General features: G+C 48.6%; 4 protein-coding genes across 6 annotated transcripts in view; 2 read left to right on the top strand and 2 right to left on the bottom strand.

Moving 5' to 3' along the window:
- Window positions 1–3,690: 3,690 nt before the first annotated feature.
- minpp1b (multiple inositol-polyphosphate phosphatase 1b) lies at window positions 3,691–7,449 on the top strand. Its single transcript, XM_005743423.2, has 7 exons — window positions 3,691–4,431; window positions 4,635–4,826; window positions 4,904–5,104; window positions 5,269–5,366; window positions 5,662–5,792; window positions 6,015–6,148; window positions 6,510–7,449. The coding sequence occupies exons 1-7, from the start codon at window positions 3,888–3,890 to the stop codon at window positions 6,761–6,763; spliced, it is 1,554 nt and encodes a 517-aa protein (XP_005743480.1). The 5' UTR covers window positions 3,691–3,887; the 3' UTR covers window positions 6,764–7,449.
- A 93-nt stretch (window positions 7,450–7,542) lies between these two features.
- atad1b (ATPase family AAA domain containing 1b) lies at window positions 7,543–12,698 on the bottom strand. Its single transcript, XM_005743419.2, has 10 exons — window positions 12,590–12,698; window positions 11,189–11,380; window positions 11,009–11,107; window positions 10,751–10,871; window positions 10,426–10,626; window positions 10,193–10,299; window positions 9,977–10,066; window positions 9,850–9,900; window positions 9,305–9,435; window positions 7,543–9,216 (listed from the first exon to the last, which is right to left on the bottom strand). Exons 2-10 carry the CDS (start codon window positions 11,360–11,362, stop codon window positions 9,096–9,098), a joined length of 1,095 nt encoding a protein of 364 aa, XP_005743476.1. The 5' UTR covers window positions 11,363–11,380; window positions 12,590–12,698; the 3' UTR covers window positions 7,543–9,095.
- A 1,723-nt stretch (window positions 12,699–14,421) lies between these two features.
- Window positions 14,422–20,380, top strand: ptenb (phosphatase and tensin homolog B). 2 transcript variants are annotated; one of them, XM_005743421.2, is made up of 9 exons: window positions 14,428–15,151; window positions 16,300–16,384; window positions 17,345–17,389; window positions 17,833–17,876; window positions 17,971–18,209; window positions 18,607–18,748; window positions 18,827–18,993; window positions 19,337–19,579; window positions 19,873–20,380. In XM_005743421.2, the coding sequence occupies exons 1-9, from the start codon at window positions 15,067–15,069 to the stop codon at window positions 20,056–20,058; spliced, it is 1,236 nt and encodes a 411-aa protein (XP_005743478.1). In that variant the 5' UTR covers window positions 14,428–15,066; the 3' UTR covers window positions 20,059–20,380. The 2 variants fall into 2 exon arrangements, with proteins under 2 accessions (XP_005743477.1, XP_005743478.1); XM_005743420.2 differs by having other exon boundaries at window positions 14,422–15,151; window positions 18,607–18,993.
- A 6,397-nt stretch (window positions 20,381–26,777) lies between these two features.
- The window catches only part of rnls (renalase, FAD-dependent amine oxidase), a 4,806-nt gene continuing 3,948 nt past the window's right edge, over window positions 26,778–27,635 (bottom strand). For both annotated transcript variants that reach the window (XM_005743418.2, XM_005743417.2), the window contains exons 5-7: window positions 27,378–27,551; window positions 27,124–27,299; window positions 26,778–27,042 (exon numbers count right to left, since the gene is read on the bottom strand). In XM_005743418.2, the coding sequence (XP_005743475.1) occupies window positions 26,887–27,042; window positions 27,124–27,299; window positions 27,378–27,551 (506 nt within the window). In that variant the 3' untranslated portion in view covers window positions 26,778–26,886. The remainder of the gene's footprint in view (window positions 27,043–27,123; window positions 27,300–27,377; window positions 27,552–27,635) is intronic.

Raw genomic sequence — 27,635 nt, 5'->3', positions numbered from 1 at the left:
CTGCAGATGATCTGTTAGCTGTTTGACAACTACTCTTTCAAGGATGTTTGATATAAAGGAAGGTTGGAGATTGGCCTATAATTAGCTAAGACTGCTGGGTCTAGAGATGTTTTTTGAGTAAAGGTTTAACTACTTTCTTCTATTTAGATGATTCAAATGTCCAAACCATCTGAACACACACTCATTTCCCTCACATGTACTCAAGCAGCTACAGTTCAAAACAAAGAGGTGTAGCATACTGAGCAACAGAAACGTCACCATTAGCAACAGTATAATAGAGCCAGAAGGAAGATTTATAATATTTACGTATCCATTCAGTATAAATGGACCAAATGTTGGTGAGCCCTCCCTCTTCATGATTTTTCAGTGCCTTTTTTGACCACACTTAAAACCTAGCAAGAAACGCATCTTGGGACTTCCTGTTTACGTTGATGTGTGGATGTGGAACAGGATCATTGTGAAGAAGTTAAATTGTTGGTAAGGAATTGTTAAATATGCACATAAGTTGTTGAAACATATTGGTATAATTGTAATGCAGTGGTAACAAGTCAGTATTTTAACAAGATGATGTATTTCTGAAATGGTTGATGCAAAGGACCTGCATGTGCAGCGCAGGGCGGCCATTGTCTGCATTCAGTACAAGTCCATGTGGCTGCTGTCGTCATTGACAATAAAAACTGCACATTAAGAACCTGTCACGGTGTGGCATGTTAGACCGTGGGGATGTGGGGAAAGGAGGACCCAGTCGCGGTACTCTGCGATGCAAACAGTGCTCTTTATTTACAGTGAAAACTGTACACACAATAATACATCCCCGTGTGTTCCCGACTTCCACTCCGTGTCTTCTCCCAGTGTTTGTGCTCGTGTGTCTGCTGCCCTCTAGTTCCAACAATCCTCCTGGGAAAAACAGAGGCAGCCGTTAGTACCCTCAACGACACAGGTAGGCTCACACAAACAGACCAGCTGGAGAACTGACAGGAAGTCTCACGAAATGATCCCGGGAGCTCCAAGACTCTCCTATGTAGCCCTGATCAGCGGCAGGTGTGTAGCTTTGGGTGTGGCCAGTCCCCTAGCAGGGCCACACCCACCAGGCCTGAAGGCGCCTGTAAACCAGTGTTCATACACACCTGCACCCATACACACACACTCACATCTACAAGCATGGAGAAGAGCAGCAGCAACACCAAAAATACATATAATATCACCAGTCCATGACTGCCCCGGGATCCTGACAGAACCCCAGTAATTGTGTACTGTGTGGCTACATTTATGTAGCACCTTTCAAGATAATCACAAAGTGCTTCACAACAAAATACCAAAGCGTTAAAAAAGGTTAATCAAACGTTGTTTCTTTGTTTGTTTCTTGAAAGAGAGTTCACAGATCTCAGGCTCAGCGGGACAGAGTTCCAGAGTCTGTGGTAAATGTTTTGTCTCTTAGTGTCCGTCCAAGATTACAGGACCTCAGGTTCCTGATGTCGTTAGGTTGGAGAAAGTTGTCAACCATCCAACTTTTTATTGAGTTTAAGCACCTGTTTGGGATCTGCAGCTGAGAAACAACTTGGGGTTTAGTTGAATGTCATCTGCTCAAACGGTGGTAGTTATCAGTATCAAAGGAGCTTGCTACGATGACCTGGATGACTGAGAACCTTCACAGACAGTTATCAGTATCACTCACACACTCTGTGAAGGGCAGTTTCAGCAGAACAAGCTCTGTGAAGCAAAGAAAACTCAAACAAAGATGTATTCATGTAACATAAAACAGAACTTTGACCTTGCGGTGTTAATGTTAATATGTTAATATAAACATGGGAAGGCCGTTAGTAACGCTGTTATTCCATCACTGTCGGTTACACACGGGGACCCAGTGATAGCTACCCTTCACTTCAATTCATTTTTATTAATGTAGCACCAAATCACAAAAACAGAGAAAACCCCATCAACCAGATGACCCCCTATGAGCAGCACTTTGGCAACAGTGGGAAGGAAAAACTCCCTTTTTACAGGAAGAACCTCCAGCAGAACCAGGCTCAGGGAGGGGCGGGGCCATCTGAGATAGACATCCCATCATACTGTTCAAACAGCAGGAACATTAAACTTCCTGCTTCCTGTTCATCCAGGTGGAGTTTGTGCTGCTTTGTGTCCGTCAGACCAGGTGGTGTGCAGAGCTGCAGGATTCAGCAGGAAGCTGAACCTGCTGCTTCTTTCTCCACAGCATGAGTCCAGTCTGTGCCGCCGTGCACTCAGAACACTCCCAGTATACCTGCTGACCAGTCTGACTGGGATTACTGGTAATGCTGGAATGGTTCAACGGTGATGGCCTGAATACTCACAACAAACACGTTCTGATGTTGATGATCTTTAGGCGTTGTCAAATTTACGGCCCACCACATAGTTATTAGCAATGTCCTTCTGTGCCGAGGCTTCGAAGCGTTTCAAATAATACGGGAATCGAGGCTTTGTTGACGACGCGTGTGGTGATGTTTGAAGGCTCGGTTACCGACCGTGTCATGTGATGATTCTGGAAACGGTTCGCCGTGTGATTGGAAATATGAAGGGCAGCAGAACACTGCTGGTCCCCCGTCACCATTTTCCCTGCCTGGCAACGTTTCGATGTTATGACTCAAATAAGGTTCAACAACAACAGCTCCTCTGTGCTGAGCGTTGCAGAGCCCTGAATGGAAACACGGAGCTCAGGTAAGTCGATGCGATGATCAGAGCACACAAGCGTACAGCCACATGGTACATTTCATTTACACAACATGAAATTATATTGTGTTTCTACTTAGTGATGTCTGCAACTGAAAACCACATTTGTTATCATCAGGGGAGAGGAGCGATGTGGATGAGGCCTCAGTCGGTGTGGTCACTGAGGATTCCTGTCACTGTTGTGGAGGAAAACAGGTGTAGGAGTCTGTTAAAGCTTTAAACCCCACCTGTGTTCTCCTCACAGGACAGGTGTGTATCTGAGCAGTGTTCACACGAGTGAAAACGTAAAACAAGCAACATCTCTCTTCATTTCAGTGACACAGGACACTGAGCTAAGCTGAGAGCAGAGTTTATGAACTTAGCAGCTGGATAAAGTTTTTTGTTGTCATTGATTTTCCATCGTGGAGGACAAAAGGCTTCAAACTTGTCCTTAAACTTCATGTGTGTTCTCACTACTAAAGTAATAAATCCATCAAAATAAGACTTTTATCAAAACTCTGACTCAAAATTGTTTAAATAAAGTTCTTGTCCTGAAGTTCTCCAGAGGCCTTGTAATGAACTAATCATGTGATTCAGGTGTGCTGACCCAGGTGAGATCTAAAACCTGCAGGACACCGGCTGTCAGATTTCGTTCTGTGTCACAGCAGCTTTTTCTTCAACATGCAGAAAAACAGTTAAATATTTAACTAATTTACAGTGACAGGAAGTTTTACTGGTCCGGCCCACTTTAGGTCAAAGCGGGCTGTCTGTGGCCCGCCATTTAAAATGACCCCTGATTTAGGAACAAGGAGACATGACATCAGTGTGTCCATACAGAAAAATAACTATTTCCATAACTTCATCAGCTACAAATTCTGATTCTTTAAATTGTTTTATTATTATTTTATTAGTTAAAAAAAAAGTTCATGTCGATTTTGAGTAAAATGCATTTCCTGTTGTCATTTAAGCTTTTACTTTGAAAGAGACAAACCGGTTAGGGCTTTTATTTTGGCTTCCGTTAAGCGGAAGCTGTATTGTGCCTCTCTATATTGATGTGTTGAATTTGAAGCTTCAGAGGGTAAAACCTTTTTCTTCTTCTTTTTTTAACCACTAAATTAGTTCCGGCAGTTTTTTTTTTACATAACTCAACTTTTCATCGAAGTTGAAGTTTAACGAAAAATGTTGAATTTTAAACCTCGCGGATGCTTTTTGGTCGGCCCGCACACCGGAAAAACAGGAGGTTAAAGGTCACACAAACCCGGAACATCAACAAAGCAAGAAAGGCGGAAGCAGGTGGACCCCGTCTGTCTCCCCGGCTCAGTTCTCCGGTCCCCGCCGACATGTTCTCCGTGTTTCACCCCGCTGGAGGTGTGCTGCTGGCCAGTCTGGGTCTGCTCGTGCCCCGCCTGTCCTTCGCCTCCCTGTCGGTCCCGGACATCCCGCACATCGCCGGGTACTTCGGCACCAAGACCCGGTACGAGGAGGTGAACCCGCACCTGCTGCGGGACCCTCTGTCCGCGGACCCTTCGGTCCTGAGACCGCCCCCGGCCGAGCAATGCTCCCCGGTCCACCTCACCGCCGTCATCCGACACGGCAGCCGCTACCCGACTCTTAAGAACATCCGCAGGATCCGGAAACTGAGCGAGCTGGTCCGGACCGAAGCTTCCAGGGCCTCCGGCGGATCTGAGAGCTGGCTGCAGGAGATCCGGAACCGCTGGGAGGCGTGGTACACCGAGGACATGGACGGTGAGCCCGCGACCGTCAGTACAGAACATGTATACATGAATATATTAACATGAATAAGTACTCGAATACTTAAATGCCTAAATAAATACTTGAATACATCATCCTAATCGTGTACTGTTAGTAACGTAATGCGTGAGGGGGACCATGTGACCTCAGAGCGTATGACCGACCCTGATAATGATGATGATGATGATGCTCCTCAGGTCAGCTGGTGATGAAGGGCCGGGATGACCTGCGTCAGCTGGCGAGCCGCCTGGCGTCTGTGTTCCCATCTCTGCTGTCCGAGGAGAGTGTGAGGAAGAGGAGGGTGCGCTTCCTGACCAGCTCGAAGCATCGCTGCGTGAGCAGCGTGGAGGCGTTTCAGGAGGGGCTGCAGCGCCGCTGGGGACGCCACGGTGAGTCTCGCCACCCCAGAGGCCTTCTCGATAACGTGAGTCCTTGAGCCTGACCTCTGACCTTTGTGTTTGGGCAGATGGCGAGCCGGAGTACAGCCACGAGGTGGACGATGAGTTGATGCGTTTCTTTGACCGTTGCCGTGGTTATGTGGAGGGCGTGGAGAACAACCGCACGGCGCTGCTGGAGGTGGAGAAGTTCAAACATGGCGAGGAGATGGAGGGAGTGAGGAGGAGGATGGCCGACAGGCTGGGCCTTCCTCACCACCGACTCACACCAGGTCTCTTATGCCCACCCACACACACACACACACACACACACTACATCTCCCATGATGCAGTTAAGCTTTTTAAAATTTCTCCATATGCCGCTCTGTGGACTTCCTGTCCCACAGGGGGCGGTGTTTTTTGTGTGATGAAGATTGTCCCTCTGTGCCTCCTGTAGATCTGCTGGAGGCGGCGTTCTTCTTGTGCTCGTACGAGCTCTCCATCAAAAACGTGCACTCGCCGTGGTGCTTCCTGTTTGACGAGAGCGACGCAAAGGTAACGTTCCGCGTTATTCCGGGGCTGATCCGGGATCAGTAAGACAGCTGAGAGGACCTGATCTGCGTGCATTGTACTGCACTGTAGCTGCCTCCACCAGTGTGTGAATGTGAGAGGGAGTGAATAGTGGCACTGTAAAGCGCATATAAATGCAATCCATTATCCATTATTGATTAGTGATGCTGCAGATGGCTCTCAGGTCAGGTTGTCGATGGTAAAGCGATCAAATGGCTCATAAGTGTTTACGGCTCTCTGATTGGTCCGTGGGTTTCCTCTCCCCACTCGCCGTCTGCAGGTGTTGGAGTACAAGTCGGACTTGAAGCAGTACTGGAAGCGCTCGCACGGCCACGAGATCAACAGCCTGTCCAGCTGCCCGCTCTTCCATCACGTCTTCAGGACGCTGGACAGAGCCGGTCGTCCTCGCAGGTGGGTGGGGCCCCTGCGATCGTTGTTTGTTTGTTGCCGTGTTTTTCAGCTCTGAAGGTGGTTTTCAACTAGCAAAGCTCATTTAGGTGATGCTTCGTAAAAACCACCCAAAGCCGCTTCAACATGGCTCCCGAGCGGCTGTGCTCGTTTCTGAGCTCCGGTTGCCGTCACCAATCGTTTGGTTTGATCGATCACTGATTGAACCGATCGTGTCTCTGTCAGGTCCACTGACGCGTCCCCAGAGCCCGCCTCCATCTTGGTGGGTCATGCTGAGACGCTCCTCCCCCTCCTCTCTCTGCTGGGACTCTACAAGGACCAGACTCCACCCACTGCCACCAACTACGACTCACAGCATGGTAAGAAGCGCCACCTCTAACATAGCATCCAATCAGAGAGCAGAACAAGTTTTTCTTGTTTTTATTGACACAACACACAAACGCCGTCGTTGTCATCCTCAGTCCTCCAGGAACTGCACTTGTATGTCCTGAGACGTGATTCTCCAGAAATATGAATGTATTCATGTCACATTAAAGTCCCAAATGTTCCCAAATGTTCCCAAACGTTCACTCGTAAAGTCCTTAAATTTAAAACAAGATGTTCAGACTACAGAACATTCTGGAGAGTGGCGTGACATCATCATGACATCATTGTCACAGCCACAATCTGCTGTTTCATGAGTCTCGCTCTAACAGGAAGTCTCCCTATGGCGTCTTGCAGGTCGCCGTTTCCGGACCAGTCTCATCGTGCCATACGCCGCCAACCTGCTGTTCGTGCTGTACGACTGCCAGCGAGGCCCACGGCTGCAGCTACTTGTCAATGAGTCGCCAGTTCGATTCCCCGGGCTGGAGGCGGAGGATGCGCCGCTGTACCGTGACGTCCGGGCAACGTACCGCCACCTGCTGGACGGCTGCGACTTCCATAGAGAGTGCGAGGGGAGGGCGGTGGGCCGAGCGCCCAACACGGAGCTCTGAGAGGGACAGAGGACTGTAAGCCTAACACACCTGCTAACCTGGGGGCATGGAGCCCCACCCCCTGACAACAAGCGTCCAGTCACGCACTAGAATTTTTCCCAGTTCAGACGTTTGAAGCAGGAGAAAGACGTCATGTAACTCATGAAGATGTCTGGACCTGAGCTCTGATTGGCCAGCTTCTTCCTTTCGTTCGCTCAAAGTCTGACTTAGGGAGTCTGACACAGACTGTAGATAAACGATGGACACGGTTCCGTCAGCCTGCAGTCCTTCCAATGACCAGCAGGGGGCGGCTCCTCTGTTTGTACAGAAGTGTAAACGAGCCTGAGGTTTTCAGGGGCCTGAGGTCTGAGTGTTTCTGGGTAAAAGTTAAACGTGAAATGTGCTTTGATGTTCTCGGGTCAGCAGGAAGTGTGAAGGTTAAACTGCAGGTAAACGTGACGGAGGGCGGGTGCCCTCCTTCCCCTGCCTCCACCTTTAGTCTCAGTTATGCCAGAGAAGCTTCAGCTTTAATTTATTTTTTCGGTGGTGGATTTTCTTTCTACCAGGATTTTCACAATAAAAGTCTTTTACAAATTGTGAGTCCAGGTCAGGGTGTCGGGCTGAGATCTGAATCATTTTGACTTTATTTATTTTAATCTTTGATTTGTTCAGGGTGAAAAATGTTTCAACTTTGTGCCAAAAACTTTTTGGGTATTTTTTTTATTTATTTTTTTATTTTCTGAATCTTCATCCAAAGGTTTTTCATTTAAAGCTTTAATAAAAAAAAAGTTCACCATCAAAACAGAACAAAGTGTCTTATTTAAAGTCAAAGTTCACTGTTACACTTCCAAAAAGAAACTGTAGAAAACTGTTTTACTTCTTTATTACTCAAAACAAATTCTTTATTTTCAAATGTTCCTCTAAAAATTCACTTTGTGTAATTTTATGTGAAATATCAATGAAAACAAATTGTTCAGATTACAAAGGAGAGCTTTGAACTGTTGACGTGAGAATCGTGTCCTGATGTCCGAGCTGGTCAAACGTCGTCTCTTGGTAACAGCGGCTTTAATGGTTTTATTGCAAACGTACAAAATTCAGCGGATCTGTTGTCGTCCATAAAGTTTTCCTCTTTTCGAAGCGTTGCTTCTGCAGTTACAACTTGGGTCATTTATTTTTTCAATAAAAAGCTTTATTATTTAACGTTTAAAGAAACTCCTCCATCGTAACTACACTTTAATGTTTGACAAATTTATTTTTGATAAAATAAAGAAATAGACTTCATAACATTTTTCCTCAGAACCGCATGAATGAAAAAGTCCCATGTTGTTGTTTTGGCCACTTTATTACATGATAACTTAAACAGGCAACAACACACTGAGTAAAAAATCCTGCGTCTGATGAAACGATGATTCAGTGTTATCAGGAAGTTCATCGGTCTTTTAATGTGAAAATCTGACGCCTTCCTGTTTCTGTTACGACTGCGAGCTCTGAGGATTAACAGAAACCAGCTCAGCTTAAAAACTACAAATAAAAAAAAAACAAACTACAAATAAAGTACACTTGATGAAAAGAGAAGCGTTCCCCTGAAACGCCATCAGCGCCACATTTGTTTATTTACACTGTAAACGGATCAAAGCGTCCGCGTCGTGTTTCAGAGTCAAAGTTTCAATAACGACGTCATTTCATCAAAGCAGCTTGAATCGTGTTTAAGCGGCTGAAGCTCGCCGTTTGTGCTTCACACCTGTAAACTTATTGTTCATCAGATTGATTATTGGTGGGTTTCTTATACTCTATTTGGGAGGATTTTCACAATAAAAGCCTGCTGTAGAAGCCCTCTGTGTGACAGGCGTCGAGTTTAAACGCCTCGCTGCAACGGCTTGTTTGAACCCAACCGCCATCTTTCCTCACGATTTCACACCCAACAAACGGCGAGGAGACGCAGAACGCTGTCATATGCCTGAAAAACTTAACGTGCCTCACCGCCATCTCATCCCTCCCCCCATAGTCAGACGCTATTCCTGCCATCTGGCGTCAGACGTTTTGTCACGACGAGGCCTGATGGCCGCCGCGTGTGTCCGTGATGTCAGCAGCTTCAGGCGCCGGGATGAGAGCGTTTTGTAAAGGGGGAAGCTTGGGAGCCGGCGGCGTGGACGCGTGACAGCGAGCTCTGACAAACAGCTTTTATTTTGGATTTCGGGATTCTTAAAAAAAAAAAAAAGAAGAAGAAAAAAAGAAAAGCCCGCCACCGTCAGCCAATCAGCTGACTGAAGGACAAGCAGGAAGCAGTGGCATGTCAGCGTGAGGGGGCGGCGGCTGCAGGCTGAGCTGAGGTCATCGTGTGATCCAGGCGTGTTCAGTCCAGAGCGGCGTGCAGCAGGGCGCCGGCTCCACCCGCGGTCTTGGACTTCCTCATTTTGACAATGGCGCGCCGCAGGTCGTCCTGATGGATCGGGCGGATGATGTCATCTGGAAGGCTGCGAGAGAGAAACCCGACACTGAAACCTCACCTGAGCGAACCGTCACTGTTATTGATCACCTCAACAGAAACACCTGGACGCCCACCTGTCGTTCTCAGCGTGGACGAAGTCGCGGACACACAGCAGCGCCGCATCACGACACATCTCTCTGAGGTCACTTCCTGAGAAACCCTCTGTTTCCTTGGCGATGTCGCTGAGGCTAATCGATGAGTCTACCTGTGAAGAGAAAACAGATCGGTCGCTGCGAGCTCGAGTCCGTCGACCCGCCCTCCTTCCCATCGGCTTCTTTTCCTTCCTTGTTTCCTTCCTTCTCCCCCTCCTTGCCAACCTTCCTTCAATCTTTATCCGTTTTTCCCTTTCCTCCTTTCCTTTGTTCCTGCCTTCCTTATTCCATCCTTTTGTGTCCTTCCCCATTTCCAGTCCATTTCCTACAACCCCATCCTCCTTCCTTCCATCATTTCCTTGCTTCCTTTCCCCTACATGTCTTCCCTTTGCCAAACTTGTTTTGTGTGTTTGTTCTTTTCCTTTGCTCTCATTTCCTGTGCTGACGTCCATTAAACGAGTAAAAGAAGAAGGACTGTCGTAAAGCGCTGCAGAATGATGACAAGGTCACGTGACTCGTGCGCTCACCCTCTCGTTCTCCAGGATCAGCCCGAGGATCTGCTCGCGCTGCCTCACGCTCTGCGGGGACAAACACACCATCAGCACGCCCCCTGCTTTTAAGACTTCTGAGGCTTTTATTTTGAAAGTCACGTACAGGCTGGTTGATGTGGAACCTGGTGGGCATCCTCCGCAGGATGGCAGAGTCCAGGTCCTGGGGGCGATTGGTGGCGCCCATAATGACCACCTGACACAGACACGCACAGTGGCCCCGCCCTCCTCAGGTCATTGTGACACAAACATGTGGAAACATCTTTACTAAAAGGAAACACCCCGTCACCGCTGAGGTCATGTGACAGACAGGTGTGCATACCTGGCAGTGGTGGTCCGTGTCCAGTCCGTCCCACAGACTCATGAACTGGGCCTTCATCATGGCGGTGGCTTCATGATCCGAGCTGGAGCGGCTCCGCAGGAACGAGTCTGCAAACACGCGGGCGGCGAGGTCTTTACTCTCGTTTCTACTTTTTCTATTCTCCGGCTCAGCTTTCACTCTTTGTGTGTGTGTGTGTGTGTGTGTGTGTGTGTGTGTGTGTGTGTGTTCGTCACCTATCTCGTCGATGAAGATGATCGCTGGCTGCAGTTTGACAGCCAATGAGAACACAGCGGCAGCGAGTTTCTGGGACTCTCCGTACCATTTGTCCGTCAGTGTGCTCGGCTGCAGGTTGATGAAACGAAACCCCGCCTCTTTTGCCGTTGCCTTAGCGATCAGTGTTTTCCCACATCCCGGAGGTCCGTACAGCAGTACGCCTGTTACAAAGACCATGTTCAGATTTTACCTTCACGTTTCCTTATTTCCTTTCCTTCCTTGCTCCCTTCTGTATAAAGCTTTATTGACGACTCTAAAACAGGACGCAGGTGAATGACCTCTGACCTTTGGGGGGCTGCAGCAGCCTGGATCCCAGGAACAGGTGTCTCTTCTGAACAGGTAGGATGACCGTCTCCTTTAACTCGGTGATGACCTCGTCCAGACCTGCGATGTCCCTCCAGGTGATCTGCATGCAGGGAGAAGGTGTATGTGACATGCAGGTACAGAAACCACACGCGCTTCCCGTTTCCTCGTGGCGCCGCCGTCGGCGGGCAAGCTTTTAGGAGTTTCTAACAGCTTCAGTTTAACAACACGAGGCGTTACCTGCATGCTCAGCGGGTCCACCAGGTGAGCGGCGATGCTCATCTCGTACTCCGACAGCTTCACGTTTTTAACGCCAATCTGACGCATCAGCTTCTCGGCCTGAAAGACACCAAACCAGGAACCAATCAGAGACCGAGCCACCTGTGAAGATCAAACATGCAGCTGCTCGCTTGCTCTTACCTGTTTCTGAGCCTCCACCTTCTGCTTCCTAGTGGGGTCAATGGCGTCCACCATCCACTTGATGGTGAAGTAGGTGACAGCGCCGAATATGGTGAGGCGGAAAAGGAGGCCGATGACCTCGTTCCTGCCCAGAGGACGGGCGATGTTCTCGGCCGGGACCTCCCTCAGCACCATCGTCGCGCTCAGCAGCTCCTGCCACACAAACGAAGAAGTCATCAGCAGGTATGACACCTGAGCTCCAGGTGAACACAAAGACCTCCTGAACTAACGGGGTTTCTCTGAGGAGGAGCAGGAGGAGCTTAAAGTGGCAGGTTTTTAAAGGGGGTTTGGTCCAAACAGCTGCTGGCCTTCAGTCATGATGTGATGTTTGAGGAAAGAATGTTACAGAAATGCTAAACAGCCCAAATTTGAAATAGAGTCTGGTGGATGTGGCCTCCCATCACTCAGGTGGAATAAATGCTCAGGGCTGAGGTTTCGGTGCAGGGACCGTCACTGCCGGCTGGATCATCTTCTCCCGCTGACTCTGTGAGTAGTTAAACTGAAAACTGCTGGATTTTCAGCCTGGTGATCGACCCTGATTAAAGGTCCTCGAAATCAGCCATTTTTCAGAGTCTGGCGGCTCAGAAATACAATTCTCTTAATCAATGATGAAATGTGAACGTTGTTACATCAGGTCACGTCTTGGTTTCTGGCAGCTACAATGGTTTATGAGGTCTGTCTGGTTTTTACGCAGAGGTTACAGAGCAAGCAGCTGCAAAACGGTTTAAAGATGGCGGTGCACATGAATGTTTGCCAGAGTTGTATGACAGCACTGTATTTCTGCTCATGTTGCTGGACCGCTTGTCCAGGACAAACGTCCCTGTGGGACAACAAAGCTCTTTTATCCGTCATATGGTTTCAATCACGTGGTTGCAAACGGAGGCATAACTGCGCATGACAACAGCTATTCTGTAGTGGACTTTATGGGAAAATAAGCTATAACTAACAGCATCGCTGACGTACAGGTGATGCGGTTTAGCTGAGGTTGAACACAGTTCATCCTTCTCTCAGCGCGAGGCTGAAAGCTGACCTCAGGTCATACATATTCATACGTGAGTTATAATCGTCTACACCTGAGCTCAGAGTCAGACCTGCTGCTCTGGAAAACAAACACCTGACGGTCCGGAACTTCCAACTTATCTTTAAAAACCGGACACAGTCTGGACCCCGCGGTGCTCACACGGTAAAACCGAAAGGACTAGCTTTAGCATTAGCTTGACCTTCGAAGCTGCAGGGCCTCACGGAGCGGTTCCGAGCGGAAAAAGACACGCGAGTCTCCGTCGAAGAGCACCGGCAGCACCGGCACCTGTAGCAGAGGAGCCGGGCGGAACTGGCTCATCTGTCAGGTAGAATCACGCTCACCTGTCCAGATATTCCTTTGGCTCTTCCTTTGCGGCACGGCAGTGACAGCCGGATGTGGATTCTCGTCGTCTTCTACGTTTTATTTAACTCACGACTCTGCTGCGCCCCCTGCAGGCAAAATCGAAACACGTAATGACCTAGAATAGAATAAAATAGAATAGAATAATCCTTTAATTGTCCCACAGGGGGAAATGTGGTTGTAAAAGCAGCAAGAAAACACATATACAAACAGAACAGGATATAGAACAGAAACACAAACTTTTTACATATTTCCATCATGGACAAGAGTTATCAATCAATCAATCAATCAATCAAAGCTTTATTCGCCACGTGCAGGTTGCCCTGCAGTAAAATAGGAAATAGTTACCGAAACAGAGTACTGTACAGTTATTAAAGTTAGAGTACAGATAAGTGGCAAACCAAGTGTGCAAAATGAGCAGGATACCGAAAGATGCTTAAATAGTTAAGAATATTTAGAATAATTAGAAAAGTACAGATTATGTATTGTACCTATTCATTGACAAGTAGACATGTAACATGTAAGTTAGTATATATAAACTGAGAAAAGTAATGTGCAAGTTATAACAGGAGTGTTCGGTTGATTAGTGCAAATTGCAGCGCTGATGTAAACATCTATGTTTGTCGTGCGCAGTTTTGATTGTAATAATTGTATTGTAAATAATGAATATGAATTTTTCACATTTTGAATAATAAAAGTTACGCAAACGTGATTAATTCCCAAACAACAAACATAGACAAGAGTTTACAGAAAAAATGTGAATGTGAGAACGCATCTCCGCGCCGACGTCTGTCCACCAGGGGCCGCTGTGGCTCCGCCGAAGCTCTGCTGCCTCCACGAGACGCTTCTGTGGAAAAACGCAACTTTTCAGTTTCAGCAGCATGTTCACGTCGTTTCAGCTCCTTAAAAACTGCTGAAACGGACTGAAACTCTGCTGGAACCGGACTCCATCTTCTGCTGGGACGGCATGCTGCATTATGTAACTTTCGCTGGTTGCCAGGTTTCCCGGTCATTACGTATTCCTAGAGTTTTTCTGAATGGGAGGATGGCGGCGTCACAACATGGCAACCAACCATTGCAGCGCAGCTAGACGCTAACAAGTTAGCATCATCGAGTCAGGAAAGGTGACCCACCGAAATAAAGTGAGCAGCTTTACAAAATAAAAGCAAAGTTCGCGATCTACAGTGAATTATGTAACCCGCACACGTCATTTAATGACGTCTTTTATCAATTTTCTTTTTTTAATACATAAATTAAGGTAAACATGACTAAATTATATACGTATAAATGAAATAATTAATTCAAACTACATAAAATGAAAATTAAAGAAAAAACAGTAATCTAATTAAGGATAGAATTTAAAAAATGTATGTATTGATAACATAAAACAAACTGAAATAGCTGTTGATAAATTCTGCACAATAGCAATAATACTAACAACGTTAAATATGTATGAGTATGTTTCAGGAATTTATATTATTATTATTATTATGATTATTATCACCATAGGTAAATTTGGCAGCATCTCTGTCCCTCTGATGATAAATACATCAGTAAATCTGCTGTTCTGCTGCTGTTTGGTGAAAAATTTAATATTTTTTTGAAAGATTCAAAAGTGTTTTAACTATTAACCCACCACTGGGATCGATTCATTAAAAAAACATACTTAAATAACTTGAATAAATGGAACACACAAGTCCTTAAAGTCTTTAGGTTGTACTGTGGACGTAAAATGTGTTTTTTCCATGATAGTGTTTAAATTCATTTGCGGAAACGCTTAAGAAAAAAAAACAAGTCCTTTGAGGTAGGTCATTTATTTTGAAGGCGGGCGGATGTGGACGTCTCTCCTGCTGTCCTGCTGCAGACTTGACGCATGCGTAACTGTCGTCTAGTCGCTCTGCTCAAAGGCACCGAGGCGGAGAGGGTTTCTCTCCACTCACCTGCATTCAGGCACGGCGGCTCTCCTGCGCTCATAGGCCGGGAACAGCTCTGCTGGATACGTCCGGAGGACCGGCTCCGCACCGGCCGTCCTCCCGCAGATGGTCTTTGTCTGCAGGCAGGGGATCTGGAAACCCGGGCCCGCTGCGGGAGCGGGGAGGAGGCCTCGGAGCTCCCCTGTTCTGATCCATAAAAGAGCAGCGACAGCCCGGATGCATCTCTACTAGCAGGTCGGCTAGCATCCATCCAGAGCGGGGCTCGGGAGGCAGCGAGCAGGCCGGATAAAGGGACCGATTCGTGCTGCTTCGGGTCGAGGTTTCTACTGGATTTTATTTGGGCTTTATTTTTCTGCGGGTTATTCTTTAAATCTGGAAATCGCGGGACTGGAGGCCGGCTAGCTGCGAGCTAGCTGCCCAGGATTACCAGGGTAACCAGACAGCTGAGGCTCCGCAGTAAAACAGACCGTCTCCCGGTGATCTCTGACCCGCTGACAGACCTCACCGGAGGCCGGGGCGCAGCGATGGCTGCCTTAATCAGAATCCGGGGGATTGTGAGCAGGAACAAAAGGCGGTACCAGGAGGACGGCTTCGACCTGGACCTGACCTGTATCCTTTACCTGTGTGTGTGTGTGTGTGCGTGCGTGTGTGTGTGTGTGTGTGTGTGTGTGTGTGTGATAGCGCCGTGCAGAAGCCTGTTCAGAAAAGCTGTGATTTAAGGAGGCGGCTCGGTGTGGGGCGTATTGCTGATGAGCAGCCGGACTCAAAAAATCGCACATTTAGAGGCGGGCTCGTGTCTGCTGGCTCGTGCCTGAAGGCTGTTCTCGGTCGGTCTTCATGGTCCAGATGTTCCGCTGGTTTTTTCTGCAGCGGCCGTCTTCATGCTGTCCCCTTACACTGACACGTCTGCTAATTAGTCTTAATTTAGCAGATTTTTCAATGCAGTTCTGCGTGAGGTCTGTTGGAGCATCTCCAGGCTGCTCTGATGCATCTGCTGTAGGTCAGAATATCGATTATCGACCAACCTGTGTGTTATTGGTAAAATAACAAACCCAGCACTGAATTAATGAAATCTATCGATCACTACTGATGATTGATTATTCTGTTTGGTCATATTTAGTGGTGTTCGCTTCTCTCCTGTGTTAATAAAGTTTGATTCAGAGGACCTGCAGGGCTGAAGGCACCAATCCACATGCAGCTGATTGAACAGGACTATTGATCAGAAAGCAAATAGCCACTTATGGTGGAGGGACTGAGGATGATCAGCACAGTGAAAGTCCCGATCAGTTTGATTATTGATCAGAGTAGGGGTGCTTTGTGCCTTTACAGACGCCTGACGTTACATTTTATTCTCTTAGCTGTTTTTATGTCGTTGACCTCTTCAGGTTTCTGACAGTTGATTCATCGCTTTGGCAAACTTCCTGTCAGCTGACTCTGATACCTGACCTGTTACCACCTTCTGAGGTAAACTGATCGATTAGGGAAACTCGACTCGTTTCCGATGATGTGATGGTTTATTCATTTTTAAAGAGGAACTGTTGTGTTTTCGGTCGTATGCGCCGGCCACCTGCTGTTAGACCTTCTGTTTATGAGGGGCAGCCAAACCCAACCCAAAGGTTGTCTTAAAGGGGGAGGAGTCCAGGAGAGAGATCTGACTAATTATGTGATGGTATGAAGCTCTGTGATTGGATGTTTGAGTGCTAGTTTTTGGGGTCCAGCTGTGTTCAGACGTTTGGTCCTGAGCGGCACTCCATCAGACATTTATCCAAACATCATCGCGATGGGTTTCCCCGCCGAGCGGCTGGAGGGCGTTTACAGGAACAACATCGACGACGTGGTTCGGTAAGATGACCTTTGACCTTCTCTGACCCATGTTTTTAGTGCTCAGCAGCGCCTCCTGTAAACATCGCTGTGAAATCTGATCCCGTACTGAAAAAATGCACAACCCAGTTTTTAAGGTTATTGGGTCACTTCCTGTTAACGGATTAATGATCGCTGCTGCTAGTGAAGGTGGAAATCTTAAAAATTGGATGGACACACAAACGAAAACCACCGAAAGTTTGAAACTGGAGATTTTCTTTGATCCACGCTCAGAAAGAACACAGACTCAGTGATTCCCATATGGAAAAGAAATAGTAAAAACTTATATGATTTACTCATGAACGTGGCCACTTTCTCGTTACTTTCATATATTGTTTTAGGAAGTATCCAAAACATACAAGTTTCATTATATAATTTTTCAAGGGATCTTATATCTGTTTTCACTCTTGTATGCTTTTCATACAAGTTTCACACAAGACAGATACAAACTTTATAAGATTTATATGTATCTTTTCCATATGGGATATTGCTCCGCTGAAAACTGATCTCCAGTGAGTCCAGAGCAGGAGCTCCTCAGTAGGCTTCCTGAACCTGGCAAATCAGAAGGAAGTTTGCTTTAAGGTGGGCCACAAAAATGTGAAATGTACAAGTGAGCGAGCTTCAATCAGCTGAGCAATAATAGATTATTTTATTGATTACAGACGTGCTCGAAATGTGACGTCAGCCTCGTTAAAGCCGCGTCGTGTTCAGACACCAGCAGGGGGCGCTGCGGAGACCACGTGTTGGTTTTTAAAGCTGGTTTGCTCGGCGTAGGATTTCTGGATGAAAGACTTTCACCTCAGCCTCACAGCAAACTCTGCAATAACACTGTAGTGTGATAACGCTGTAATAACACTCCACATGTCATCGTGGAGCTGCCGTGTGAGTAAAGTCGGTCTGTTTTAAAGCTTCTCTAACGGTTTGCCCCGCCTCTCCTCTCAGGTTTTTAGACTCGAAGCACAAGAATCACTATAAGATCTACAACCTGTGAGTACTCAGTCTGCTTTCCTCTGTGATGATGTCTTGAAATGAAAACTTCCTGTTCAGGTCATAAAGCTGAGTTTAGACCGGACTGTTAGGACCGGGGCCCTCAGGAGTCGAGCCTGACGGGCCTTCAGTTCTAAAGTTTTCATTCGCTCACTGATGTGGGAAATGTTCATGTGAGGAGCCCCGCCCACAGGCGTGCCGACTCAGCTCAGCAGGTCCAGGTGTACTGACAGCAGCGCAGGTTTAACAAACAGGATAATACTGTGACGTCAAGCACAGAGAAGTGGGTGAGGGGTTCATTTTAACGTACTCAGGTGAGCGTCTGTCAGGTGGACTCCGCCTCTCACCGCAGCTCCTTACGTCAGCGAGCTAAACATTCCTTCAGAGGTGCCGACAGCTGCCGGCGAGGCGGCCAGTCCTAACATCTGTGTGCCTTTCCACAGATGTGCGGAGCGACATTACGACTCATCAAAGTTCAACTGCCAAGGTGAGCCTGTCCTCTTGTGACCTCTGACCTTTGAGAGGCAGTGTGTTTGTCTGGTGTTGGGTAACGAGCCGTCGCTCTGCTCCTCCTCTCCCAGTCGCTCAGTACCCGTTCGAGGACCACAACCCGCCCCAGCTGGAGCTGATAAAGCCGTTCTGCGAGGACCTGGACAAGTGGCTGAGCGAGGACGAGCAGCACGTCGCCGCCATCCACTGCAAGGCGGGAAAGGGCCGCACCGGCGTGATGATCTGCGCCTACCTGCTGCACCGGGGCAAGTTCCAGGAAGCTCAGGAGGCCCTCGACTTCTACGGGGAGGTCCGCACCCACGACAAGAAGGTAACCTTTTTGTGTTCATGTGGAGCCTTTGCCTCGTGATACGAGGCGCCTTGAGCAGCTGTTGTGATGAATAAGGTTGTAACTGGGCGGTAAACCCTGAGCATGTTCTCCCCGTGTCTGCAGGGGTTCTCTCCGGGTACAGTCCAAACACATGCAGCTAGTGGGGTTAGGTTACCTGGCGATTCTAAACGGTCCACAGGTGTGAGTGTGAGTGATTGTCTGTCTCTGTTAGCCCTGCCACAGCCTGGCGGCCCGTCCGGGTGTTCCCAGGGTGCCCCTGCAACCCTGACAGCGTGACAGAATGAATGGATGAATTCTAACTCTGCAGAGGCGGCTGATGAGGATGCTGAAAGACTCTGATATAACCTGACCTCACGATTGATCTGTTGATGTTCAGGGTGTGACCATCCCGAGCCAGCGGCGCTACGTTGTCTACTACAACTTCCTGCTGAAGAACCAGCTGCAGTACAAACCGGTGGCTCTGCTCTTCCACAAGATGCTGTTTGAAACCATCCCCATGTTCACCGGAGGCACCTGCAGTGAGTCTCGAGCAGTAAGTCTGCCGTCGCTTCGAGCGACTTCAGTTGAATTAACGGGTGTCCCTGTGCTCCCCGCAGACCCCCAGTTTGTCGTGTACCAGCTGAAGGTGAAGATCCACACCTCTAACCCCGGCCACACCCGCAGGGAAGACAAACTGATGCTGTTTGAGTTCCCGCAGCCACTTCCTGTCTGTGGAGACATCAAGGTGGAGTTCTTCCACAAGCAGAACAAGGTGCTGAAGAAGGTGAGGAGGTGATGGAGTCCTCTTTGTTGTCCTGAGTGGGGTTCACATGTGGCCTGGTGTAGTTTGTCTGGGCTCACCTCGAAGGGCCGTCTGTGGTCAGTGCTGAGTCTTGTGCAGACCCCGTGTCTGAGCAGGACTGAACATTTCCTCACAGTCAAAGGTCAAAGGTCAGCCTTGGTTATTCAGTGCCAAACTCAAACTAGTCTTTGCTGTAGATGTTCAGCATCAGTTTTAGGAGCACAGGTTTTTCTCCGGGGACCAGAGGAGGTGGAACACGGACACGTGTCCACGATGGCAGAGCGCACGGCCGGCCTGGTTTCCTCACTGCTTTTTCTCATTGTAGGAGAAGATGTTCCATTTCTGGATCAACACCTTCTTCATCCCGGGTCCGGAGGAAGTCCCAGAGAGGATGGAGAATGGCAGCGCGGGGACACCCAGAGAGCTGTTTGACAGGACGCCGCAGACCCCGATGACGCCGGGAAGCGAAACCAACGACAGAGACTACCTGGTCCTCACGCTGACCAAGAACGACCTGGACAAGGCCAACAAGGACAAGGCCAACAGGAACTTCTCCCCGAACTTCAAGGTAAGCTGCTGAGCAGCGACGCCGCTGACGGCGATGGCGCTGAGTAAATATCCTGCTTGTTTTGTTCTTTAAGAAAAAGACTCGTTAAGTTGACGAGCCGCACAAACCCAGCTGTAATGACCAGGAAGATGATTTCTGCTGTGCTAGCGTGTAAACTCGTTAGAAGCACAGAGAGCGATGAGCGGCAGAGCGCCGCTGCCCGCCATCTGTAGTTTAAAAGCGTGAGCAGCGAGGTTGGTTAGCAGCAGGCAGGTGACCTCCAGACTGACGGTCTGCTTCTTCTTCTGCTTCAGGTGAAACTGTTCTTCACCAAGACGGTAGAAGAAGGAGCCAACTGTGACGCGAGCAGCACGTCCTCGATGACGCCAGACGCCAGCGACAACGAACCGGATCACTACCGCTACTCGGACACGACGGACTCGGACCCTGAGAACGAGGGGTTTGAAGACGAAGACCACAATCAGATCACAAAAGTCTGACACACACGCTCTCTCTCTAATACGCAAACATACAGCTATATACGTGTATATATATCTCCAGTATGTATGTATGTATACACTCGTGAACCCAGACGAAGACTAGCGGGCGGTTAGCTAACGGGGAGTATCGCCGGCGGACCGCAGCTGATCAGTGGGACTCTGATCAGAAAACTTTCGCCATCCCCACCCCCCAAACTTCTACACAGCTGGACAATCACATGACATGGATTTGTAAGCATGTGGGCGGGGCCAGGCGAGTGGACAGTGTGACGCAGGAAATCACAGTTTAAAGGAGTAAAACTTGAATCTAGACAAATGGAAAGACGAGTAGACTTCTTTAGTGACCACGCCGCGGCGTCTGTGGGACGAAGCCCCTCCCGACCAGCTTTGTTTCGTGCTGAGCGGTCTGGACTCTGTCTTCATCTCTGCTCTCTTCAGGCTTTCTCAGTGTTGACGCTTCTCTCTGTGTGCTGAAAACTCAAATTCAGGTCGAGCGTGGACCCACGTGGAGCTTTGAAGGCCAGTTCCTGTGCTTCACCTGAATCTGAGACGTGGATCACTGCGGGACAACCAAACTAATTTACCTGACTCAAAATGTGAAACCACGATGCTGATGATGGCAGACGGTCATGTGATGAACCTGGCAAAATATCAAAATATCGCTGATCTGGACCCAGTTTGGGACAAAGCACAAAGAGAAGCGACAACCTGCTGTTGAATGTCACAGTGAAGATGAGAAACGTTATTATTCACAATCCTCTGCAGCTCCGTCAATCATCTGCTGAAGGACGCTCTGAGTGCGACCCGAGCGTGAACACCTGCTTCACTGCTTCTCTGTCTGTCTTCAGTTTTGCACAGAAGGACTCTGTTCAGTCTTTCAATCAGCTCCTACACTTCAAAGAACCTTGTTTTTGTTGTACTCTGAAATATATCAATCATTAAGCTAAACGACAAATGAGCTACTGCACAGTATAACCATTCCTGCAGCGATCTGCTTTTAAGCTACACACCTATATAGGCTAGCCCCCAGCACAGACTGAAGCAGAAATCTTTGACTCCAGAGCGCTGGCTTTCGCTGTGTCTGGCATGCACTTTATGAAGGACACTCGAGTGAATCTTGACGGCCTTGTAAATATTTCCAGGCGCGCTCCGTCTGTGCAGGAGATCTGATTTGGCTCGTGTTGCGCTGTTGTCCTCATGAAGCTGCCGTTTGTGAGCTTTGGCTTTCTGCAGCCGGAGTCCGCAGCGTGGCAGTGCCATCATTACAACGTCGTGGATTTCTTTTTAGTAAAACTACTCTAAGCTAAAGGTCTGCCAGGTCCATTTGGAGCATCTTTTGAATGGACACTGGGACTTCGTCGGGGTCATGAGGATTTTGGGATCACTGCCCAAAAAACAGGTGAAACGCTGTGCTGACCGAGCGGCGCCATCACGATGGTCAGCCTCTGTGTGTCTCTGGTTTCTGATCTTTCAGAATGGTAACGCTCTAGAATTATTACTCTGTCCATAGACTATTAATCGTTTTTACTCACTACTACTTCTTGGAGATGTTTAAGCACTTATATTCTTGCAAATTGTACCTTTAACACCAGGGACGATGGCTGGAGAGTCACGTTGGCATCACAGCAGGTTTGAGACTTGTTTCAAACTGACAGAATGAGTATTAGAGATATTTCAGCTACTGGAGGTTTGGCTTTGCCATGCAACATATGTAAAGTTAAAGCGGGCTCTTGGACGACTGTTTTAACCATTAAGCTTCTTCTTGCACATCCACCGTTCTGCATAAAGATATTACATGTACAGTATAATAAGGCCTAATGCAGTGACCATAAACACCGTCTGACTTCAGCCAGTCACACCGTATAAAAGTCTGTCCGATGGTCCGGAGCATCTACAGGGTCATCTGCGTCCTGGTCGGGCACAGGTAGAAGTCTTAGTCCTGACGCCTGATTTCCGTCCTCACATTTGGTGCTAAAAGCTATCGTGGACCCTGCTATGACTGATAGTTCATCGTGGGTGTGGTATCTGGGTCTCTGTTGTTGAACCTGTGGGTCTTGGCAGGTCTGGTCACACAGGATGCACCATGAGGATCTAAAACACAAACTCCAAAGTTGTAGTGCCGATGCCTTCAGTAAAAACAACTCCCATCTTGATCTCCAGATGTGTTTAACGGCAAAGAGCTGGTGACCTGTAATGAAGGCAGAGGCATCAGTAATGATGATTTCACTCATGTTCAGTTGCAATCAGGATAAATAAGATGCTGAACCTTGAGCTTGACCCCAAAAGGAGAAGATCTGAAGGTGTGTTTGACCCTCAGATCTTTGGGAGCTCGCCCGTTCTTGCCATCCAAGGTTGAACATGTTTGTAGAGCTCTTGGTGATGGTGATGATGATGCTGAAGCAACTGCCAACTGTTCCTTTGTGCTCTCTCTTATGACCGATCTAATGCCTCCTCATCAGTGCCAAGGGTTTTTAGGTTAGATTGACATTTAGCCAAACAAACGGCATCCTGTGTGAGCACGTCTAACGCCGTGGCCTGGTGCTACTGACAGCCAGTGCATGCAGCTTGTTGAGCGAGCCCAGGACTGGTCGTCCATCTGTGGTGCTCTCTACCAGCAGCGTGCGTGTTCGTCCACTCCTGATCTCTAATGCCCAGCAGCTGTGTCGTCAGCGTGGCCATACAGCCACTGGGATTTTTACAGCAGCATTTCCTGTCTCGAGTCCTATTAGGTGCTATCAGACCTGGCCTCACGTCCTGTCACTGACCCGTTCAGCAGTGACCAGGGTGTAGTGTAGACCTGTACCAGAGTCCAAGGTTTGACTCCATTCAGGTGGATTTGTTCTTAACACCCACAGTTTTACTGAAGCGCAGTCACTCGATGAGGTTTGGGGCAGGTCGTGGTCGAGTCCAGAACGATGGGTAGAAGCTGCGTTTTGACTCTTTGTGGTTCTCTAAATGATTTTCCAGCAGACCTCACCGCTTTACCCAAAGGGAAGCTTGCAGAGATCCAGAGATGGGTCCGAACGTGGAAGACTGAGTGCTGTAGTATTTCATGTTGGTAATATTCACCACTGCTGAGCAGGTTCAGGTGTTTGAGGCCAGGCAGGTGCTGTCCACGTCTCTGACTGTTCAAGGTGCTAGGTGTCTTTTCATTGTTGGTTGTATACAAACCTCCGTTCAGCTCTTCTCCTCACCTGGAGTTTCATAGAAAGTGGTCACCTGTTAACAGAGCTGGGGTCAAACTCCTCCCCGATTCTGACATCATCAGGGATTCTGCGGCAACTCTGTGTGAAGGAACCTCGAATTTTGCCTTTTAATGCACCGCGCCTGCCTCTTTCCCACTGCTGTGGTGCTGAAACAGCGGCCCCACCAGAGAGCCTGCTGCTCCTGAAGTTAGGACCTGTGCCGTCAAACGCTACGGGAGGGCCTACCGCAAGAAATTCATCCAGTGATTGGCAGACTCTGGGTGGGGTGCTTTTCGCGCAGACATTAGCCCAACATCTGCTAACGATTCTCAGATCTGTGTGCTGGGTCTGGCACCAGTGGAAAAGCGGTCATTGTGACAAGCTCCGGTACTTCCTGCTTCCTCAGACGTCCTGTTTCTGTCCCCGACCACACAGTGCTTCAGCTCTGCTGTTTGCGTCTCTTCACCAAACCTGCCACGATGAAGCTCGGACGCCTTTGTGTTCCTAATTGTTGAGTTTGGGTCCGTTTGTAATTACAGTCTGTGTTCACACTCTGTTTTTCGCCGTAAGGTTAAGGTGTCACCGTTTCTCTGTGCAACAGTCTGTAGATAGATGCTCTATTGATCCCACAAGGGAACTGGGACCCATCAAGACATGTGGCATAGTCTGCTCGTGTTATCCTCACGGAGAACCTCGTTAGAATAACGGATTCTGCATTTCACAAACCAGCGTCAGTGTTTCAGCCTCCTTTCATTCAAGTAAATCGGATGGATGTCATATGACCACACCTTCAGTAGTTTCAGACGTTTCCTCGGAGTTGTGTACCCAAACCATGTCTGTTGGTCCAGTCAGAGAAAGAACAACAGAAACTCGTCCAGATCAGGCTGTTTAGCCATCTGTTCTGCTTTTGTCTTATTACTCTGCTTTCCTGATGAGCTGATGTCAGCTGTTCCCCAGATCTGAGTCCTGAACATAAAACAACACATCATTGGCGTAGAGTGTATCTCCTCTCGCTCCTGTTCAGTCTAAACATGGCCAAAGCTTCAAACGTTAACCTGCAGGCCAACTACAGAAACTAGAGCCCCGGGTGCTGCCCCTCAGCAGGCTTCCAGAAGACGGCGAGCGTGATTTCAGGGAGACGGTTTGTTCCAAACAGAAGATGCTGGCCAGGCTTTAGTGGACCAAGCTTTGACTGGTCAGTCCACCAGGTGTGGTGAAATACGTTTTAACTGAGGTTTAATAAATAAATAAATGTGGGCCCGTGTCTTCCTGGCATCCTGTTAACACTTGATGGCTGTTTCAACACATCCAGAATTATTTGCTGTCATTAACGGGCAGCTCGCGCTTTGCCTTTAAATCTATATTTCACAGATGTGTGGTGTCATCACTAAGCCCCACCTCCTGCTGTTGGGTAACTCGGTAACAAAATAAACACGAGCACCTTAAATCCGTTAAAGCTGACGACTTGGCGCATTTGACCAGTGAAAACTAAAAGGAACGCGGGACGCTACGCGGCTGTTCAGCTTGTTTTCACGGCGACAAAAACAGCCATTAACGTTAGCTTAAACGAGGTCGCTAGCACAATGCTAACAATAACTTTCCTTCTGCTTTCCTGTTTAAGGACGGCCCTTTTTTGGGGCGGGGTTTGTGGTCTCGATCAGATTTGGTTTTGTACCCAACTCCGAGCCTTGTGTCTCACGTCTGCTGCACACAGGTGTTCATTTTAGTTTCCAATCAACAAACAAAAAATGCCACCTGACTATAAACTATATCACCATGGCAACATGTTAATCTGACCCCCCCTCTTTTATTCCTCCTCTCTTTGTTTTATAAAGAAATAAAAACACTGTAAAGGTGAATAAACTATTTATAAACAGCTGCTCATTGTTTGATTTTTGTTTGCTTGGTTTTAGAACTACGTATCCCATAATGCTTCAGGTGTCTGTCAGTACGAAAAAGAGTTTCTCTTAAGGTCCATTTGCTCTGTTATCAAGTGCTCAGCGCGCTGCTTTAAGGAAAGAAAATGGCTTTGGGGCATTTTGTTGAATAAACTCTTGATGAACTCGTGTTTTAAATGGCCTGTATTTGTATAGCGCTTTACTTAGTCCCAAAGCACTTTATACTACACCCACACATTCACACACTGGTGATGGCAGCTACGTTGTAGCCACGGCCGCCCTGGGGCGACCTGACAGAGGCGAGGCTGCCGGGCCCTCTGACCACCACCGGTAGGTAACAGGTGAAGTGTCTTGCCCAAGGACACAACGACCGAGACTGTCGGAGCCGGGGCTCGAACTCCCAACTCTTGAGCCACGATCGATCAGTTCTAAAGCTGCGTTGGGTGTTTCAGGAGGCTGAGGCAGACGTGACTGACCGCACTGTTTAACTCGTCACCAGCCACAGCTGCCACACCCACAACTGTGGTAGTGCTCTTTATTGTTCCTGAGTTTGACAATGTAATGTGATTACTTACAGACATTCAGCTGGATGTTCTGATTAACTCTGACTTGGCTCAGAGTTAAAAATAAGAATTCACTTTTTGTCTAGTAAATAATTAATGGGCTGATTCTGATACAGTGTTTCAACACGCCTCATTCATAGAAACGCCCACGGTTCACACTGATGGATGGAGGACACTGCAGACGGGAATCGAACCACCAACTCCCACCTTAGTAGACGACGCGCTGTGCCAGCCGTGAACAACCATCATCGTCTTCTTCTCTGACAAACTCGTTTATGCTCCGCTGCTGCACAGACTCGTGCACACAGGAGCGCCTCAGCTCAATCCTGCGTGTGCGCGCACGTGCACGATCGACTGGTGACTTGGCAGAAATGATAATGGCTCGCTTCCCCCACCGTGCAGTGCAGCAGGGAGCGGGGAGGAGAAATGAGGTCACACGCGCTCAGTGTGCCTCGTGGGCAGCGAGCCATCACTGATTCTGTCTCATCTGCTGCTATAAAAAGATCAAAGGAGGCGCAGAGCAGCGGAGACGCTCAGGCAGCAGCTCCACCAGCTGGACTGCACCCACCACGCCTCCACCTCAGACAACCGGCCGGTCACCTGACGCCTTAAGGTGTGGCAGATTTCACATCAGACACTTCAACCCTCATTCCACGGAGGGTGCAAGCTTCCACCCACGCTCAGCTCCACCCACACTCACTCGCTTTGTTTTGACCCAAACAGCTCAGCTCATAAAACAGCTTCAGCTGTCAGTCACCTCCACACCACACGGCCAAAACCCACAGAAGGTCTGAGGCGTTCAAAGACCTGCACAAACCGGAGGTGGGCCCAAACACACCCGCCCTCCTCGACTCGTTCTGACCCAACAGGAGACTAAATATCAACAGCGTTTCCATGAGCGTATCTCAGTGCTGCTTTTAAACACCTGCCACTGATAAACTGGTCCAATCCCAGTTACAGGACAGGGGTAACTGGGAGTTCTCCAAGGCTCCATCCGGGGGCACCTGTTATTTCCCAGTGGAGGTCAGTGATTAACGAGTGTAATGTAAGAAAAAAGAATTTGAAGCTGAAAATGGTTTTAACAAACTTTTTACTAACGTTAGTGAACGCAGCACAAGCTCACACATCTGCAGTTCATTGATCGACAAAAGAAACATTGTGATTGATCAGTTTAATGATTGATCAGGCAAATTTGGCCTTCAGCACTCTGAGCATGCTCAGTGCGGACTCCACGCAGCCATCAAAGTTGGAGTGGGTGAAGGCGTCGCCGCCGCAGACAAGCAGCGGCTCGTCCAGGATGGTCATGTGACCCGGACAGTCAGGCACTGAGGTCTGGACCTGCAAGAGAGAGGGGGAGGGGCCGTGAGTCAATCGCCGCATTGGGGGAGGAGTTCAGGTTACAACAAACAGATGACTCACCTGTGAGTACCGCCACTTCTGGCACTTGATGCTGATTGGTTGAGGCAGGCCAGGAAGCAGCCTGTGCAGCTCCCGCAAGATGACTGGCTGGACATCCTCCTTGTCTCGCTCCAGGTGTTCCAGGCCAAACGGGACGCCGGTATGTACGACGAGGGAGGGGCCGCGGCCCGGAGCGTCTGAGCAGGTGGACAAAAGCAGTGAGCGAGATACAGGTGAGAGGAACATACAGGGGAGCAGACAGACGACGGACACACCTGCGCCGCGCTTCTTGGAGTCCACAGCGACGTAGCGGATGCAGCTGCTGTCCGTGACGTACTTCGCGCCCCAGGGAACTTTCACGACGGCGTCGGGGGAGAAGAAGAGTGCGAGGGCGAAGCGGGACGAGTAGACAACGCCCTCCAGCTGCTGCCTCTGCTGGACAGACAGCACTGACAGACAAGGAGACATGGGCCAATCACCAGGAAGCCCCACCCCCGAATCACCACAGAAGAACTCACCTGTGTGTGTGTGTG

Source organism: Pundamilia nyererei, unplaced genomic scaffold, assembly GCF_000239375.1.
Source record: "Pundamilia nyererei isolate P.nyererei 1_Seehausen unplaced genomic scaffold, PunNye1.0 scaffold00131, whole genome shotgun sequence".
NCBI lineage: Eukaryota > Metazoa > Chordata > Actinopteri > Cichliformes > Cichlidae > Pundamilia > Pundamilia nyererei.
The sequence above is the reverse complement of the archived record's forward strand: the minus strand, read 5'-3'. Positions and strand labels throughout refer to the sequence as shown.

Bases quoted from the DNA above. Each gene is read 5' to 3' on its own strand.
- minpp1b (XM_005743423.2), top strand. From the start codon at position 3,888: ATGCTTTTTGGTCGGCCCGCACACCGGAAAAACAGGAGGTTAAAGGTC. The intron at 4,432-4,634 runs GTGAGCCCGCGA...GATGCTCCTCAG, and splicing joins GTACACCGAGGACATGGACG to GTCAGCTGGTGATGAAGGGC. The intron at 5,105-5,268 runs GTCTCTTATGCC...TGCCTCCTGTAG, and splicing joins TCACCACCGACTCACACCAG to ATCTGCTGGAGGCGGCGTTC.
- atad1b (XM_005743419.2), bottom strand. From the start codon at position 11,362: ATGGTGCTGAGGGAGGTCCCGGCCGAGAACATCGCCCGTCCTCTGGGC. The intron at 10,300-10,425 runs GTGACGAACACA...GCGTGTTTGCAG, and splicing joins CATCTTCATCGACGAGATAG to ACTCGTTCCTGCGGAGCCGC. The intron at 9,436-9,849 runs GTGAGCGCACGA...TTCTCTTCACAG, and splicing joins TGATCCTGGAGAACGAGAGG to GTAGACTCATCGATTAGCCT.
- ptenb (XM_005743420.2), top strand. From the start codon at position 15,067: ATGGCTGCCTTAATCAGAATCCGGGGGATTGTGAGCAGGAACAAAAGG. The intron at 16,385-17,344 runs GTAAGATGACCT...CTCTCCTCTCAG, and splicing joins AACATCGACGACGTGGTTCG to GTTTTTAGACTCGAAGCACA. The intron at 19,580-19,872 runs GTAAGCTGCTGA...CTTCTGCTTCAG, and splicing joins ACTTCTCCCCGAACTTCAAG to GTGAAACTGTTCTTCACCAA.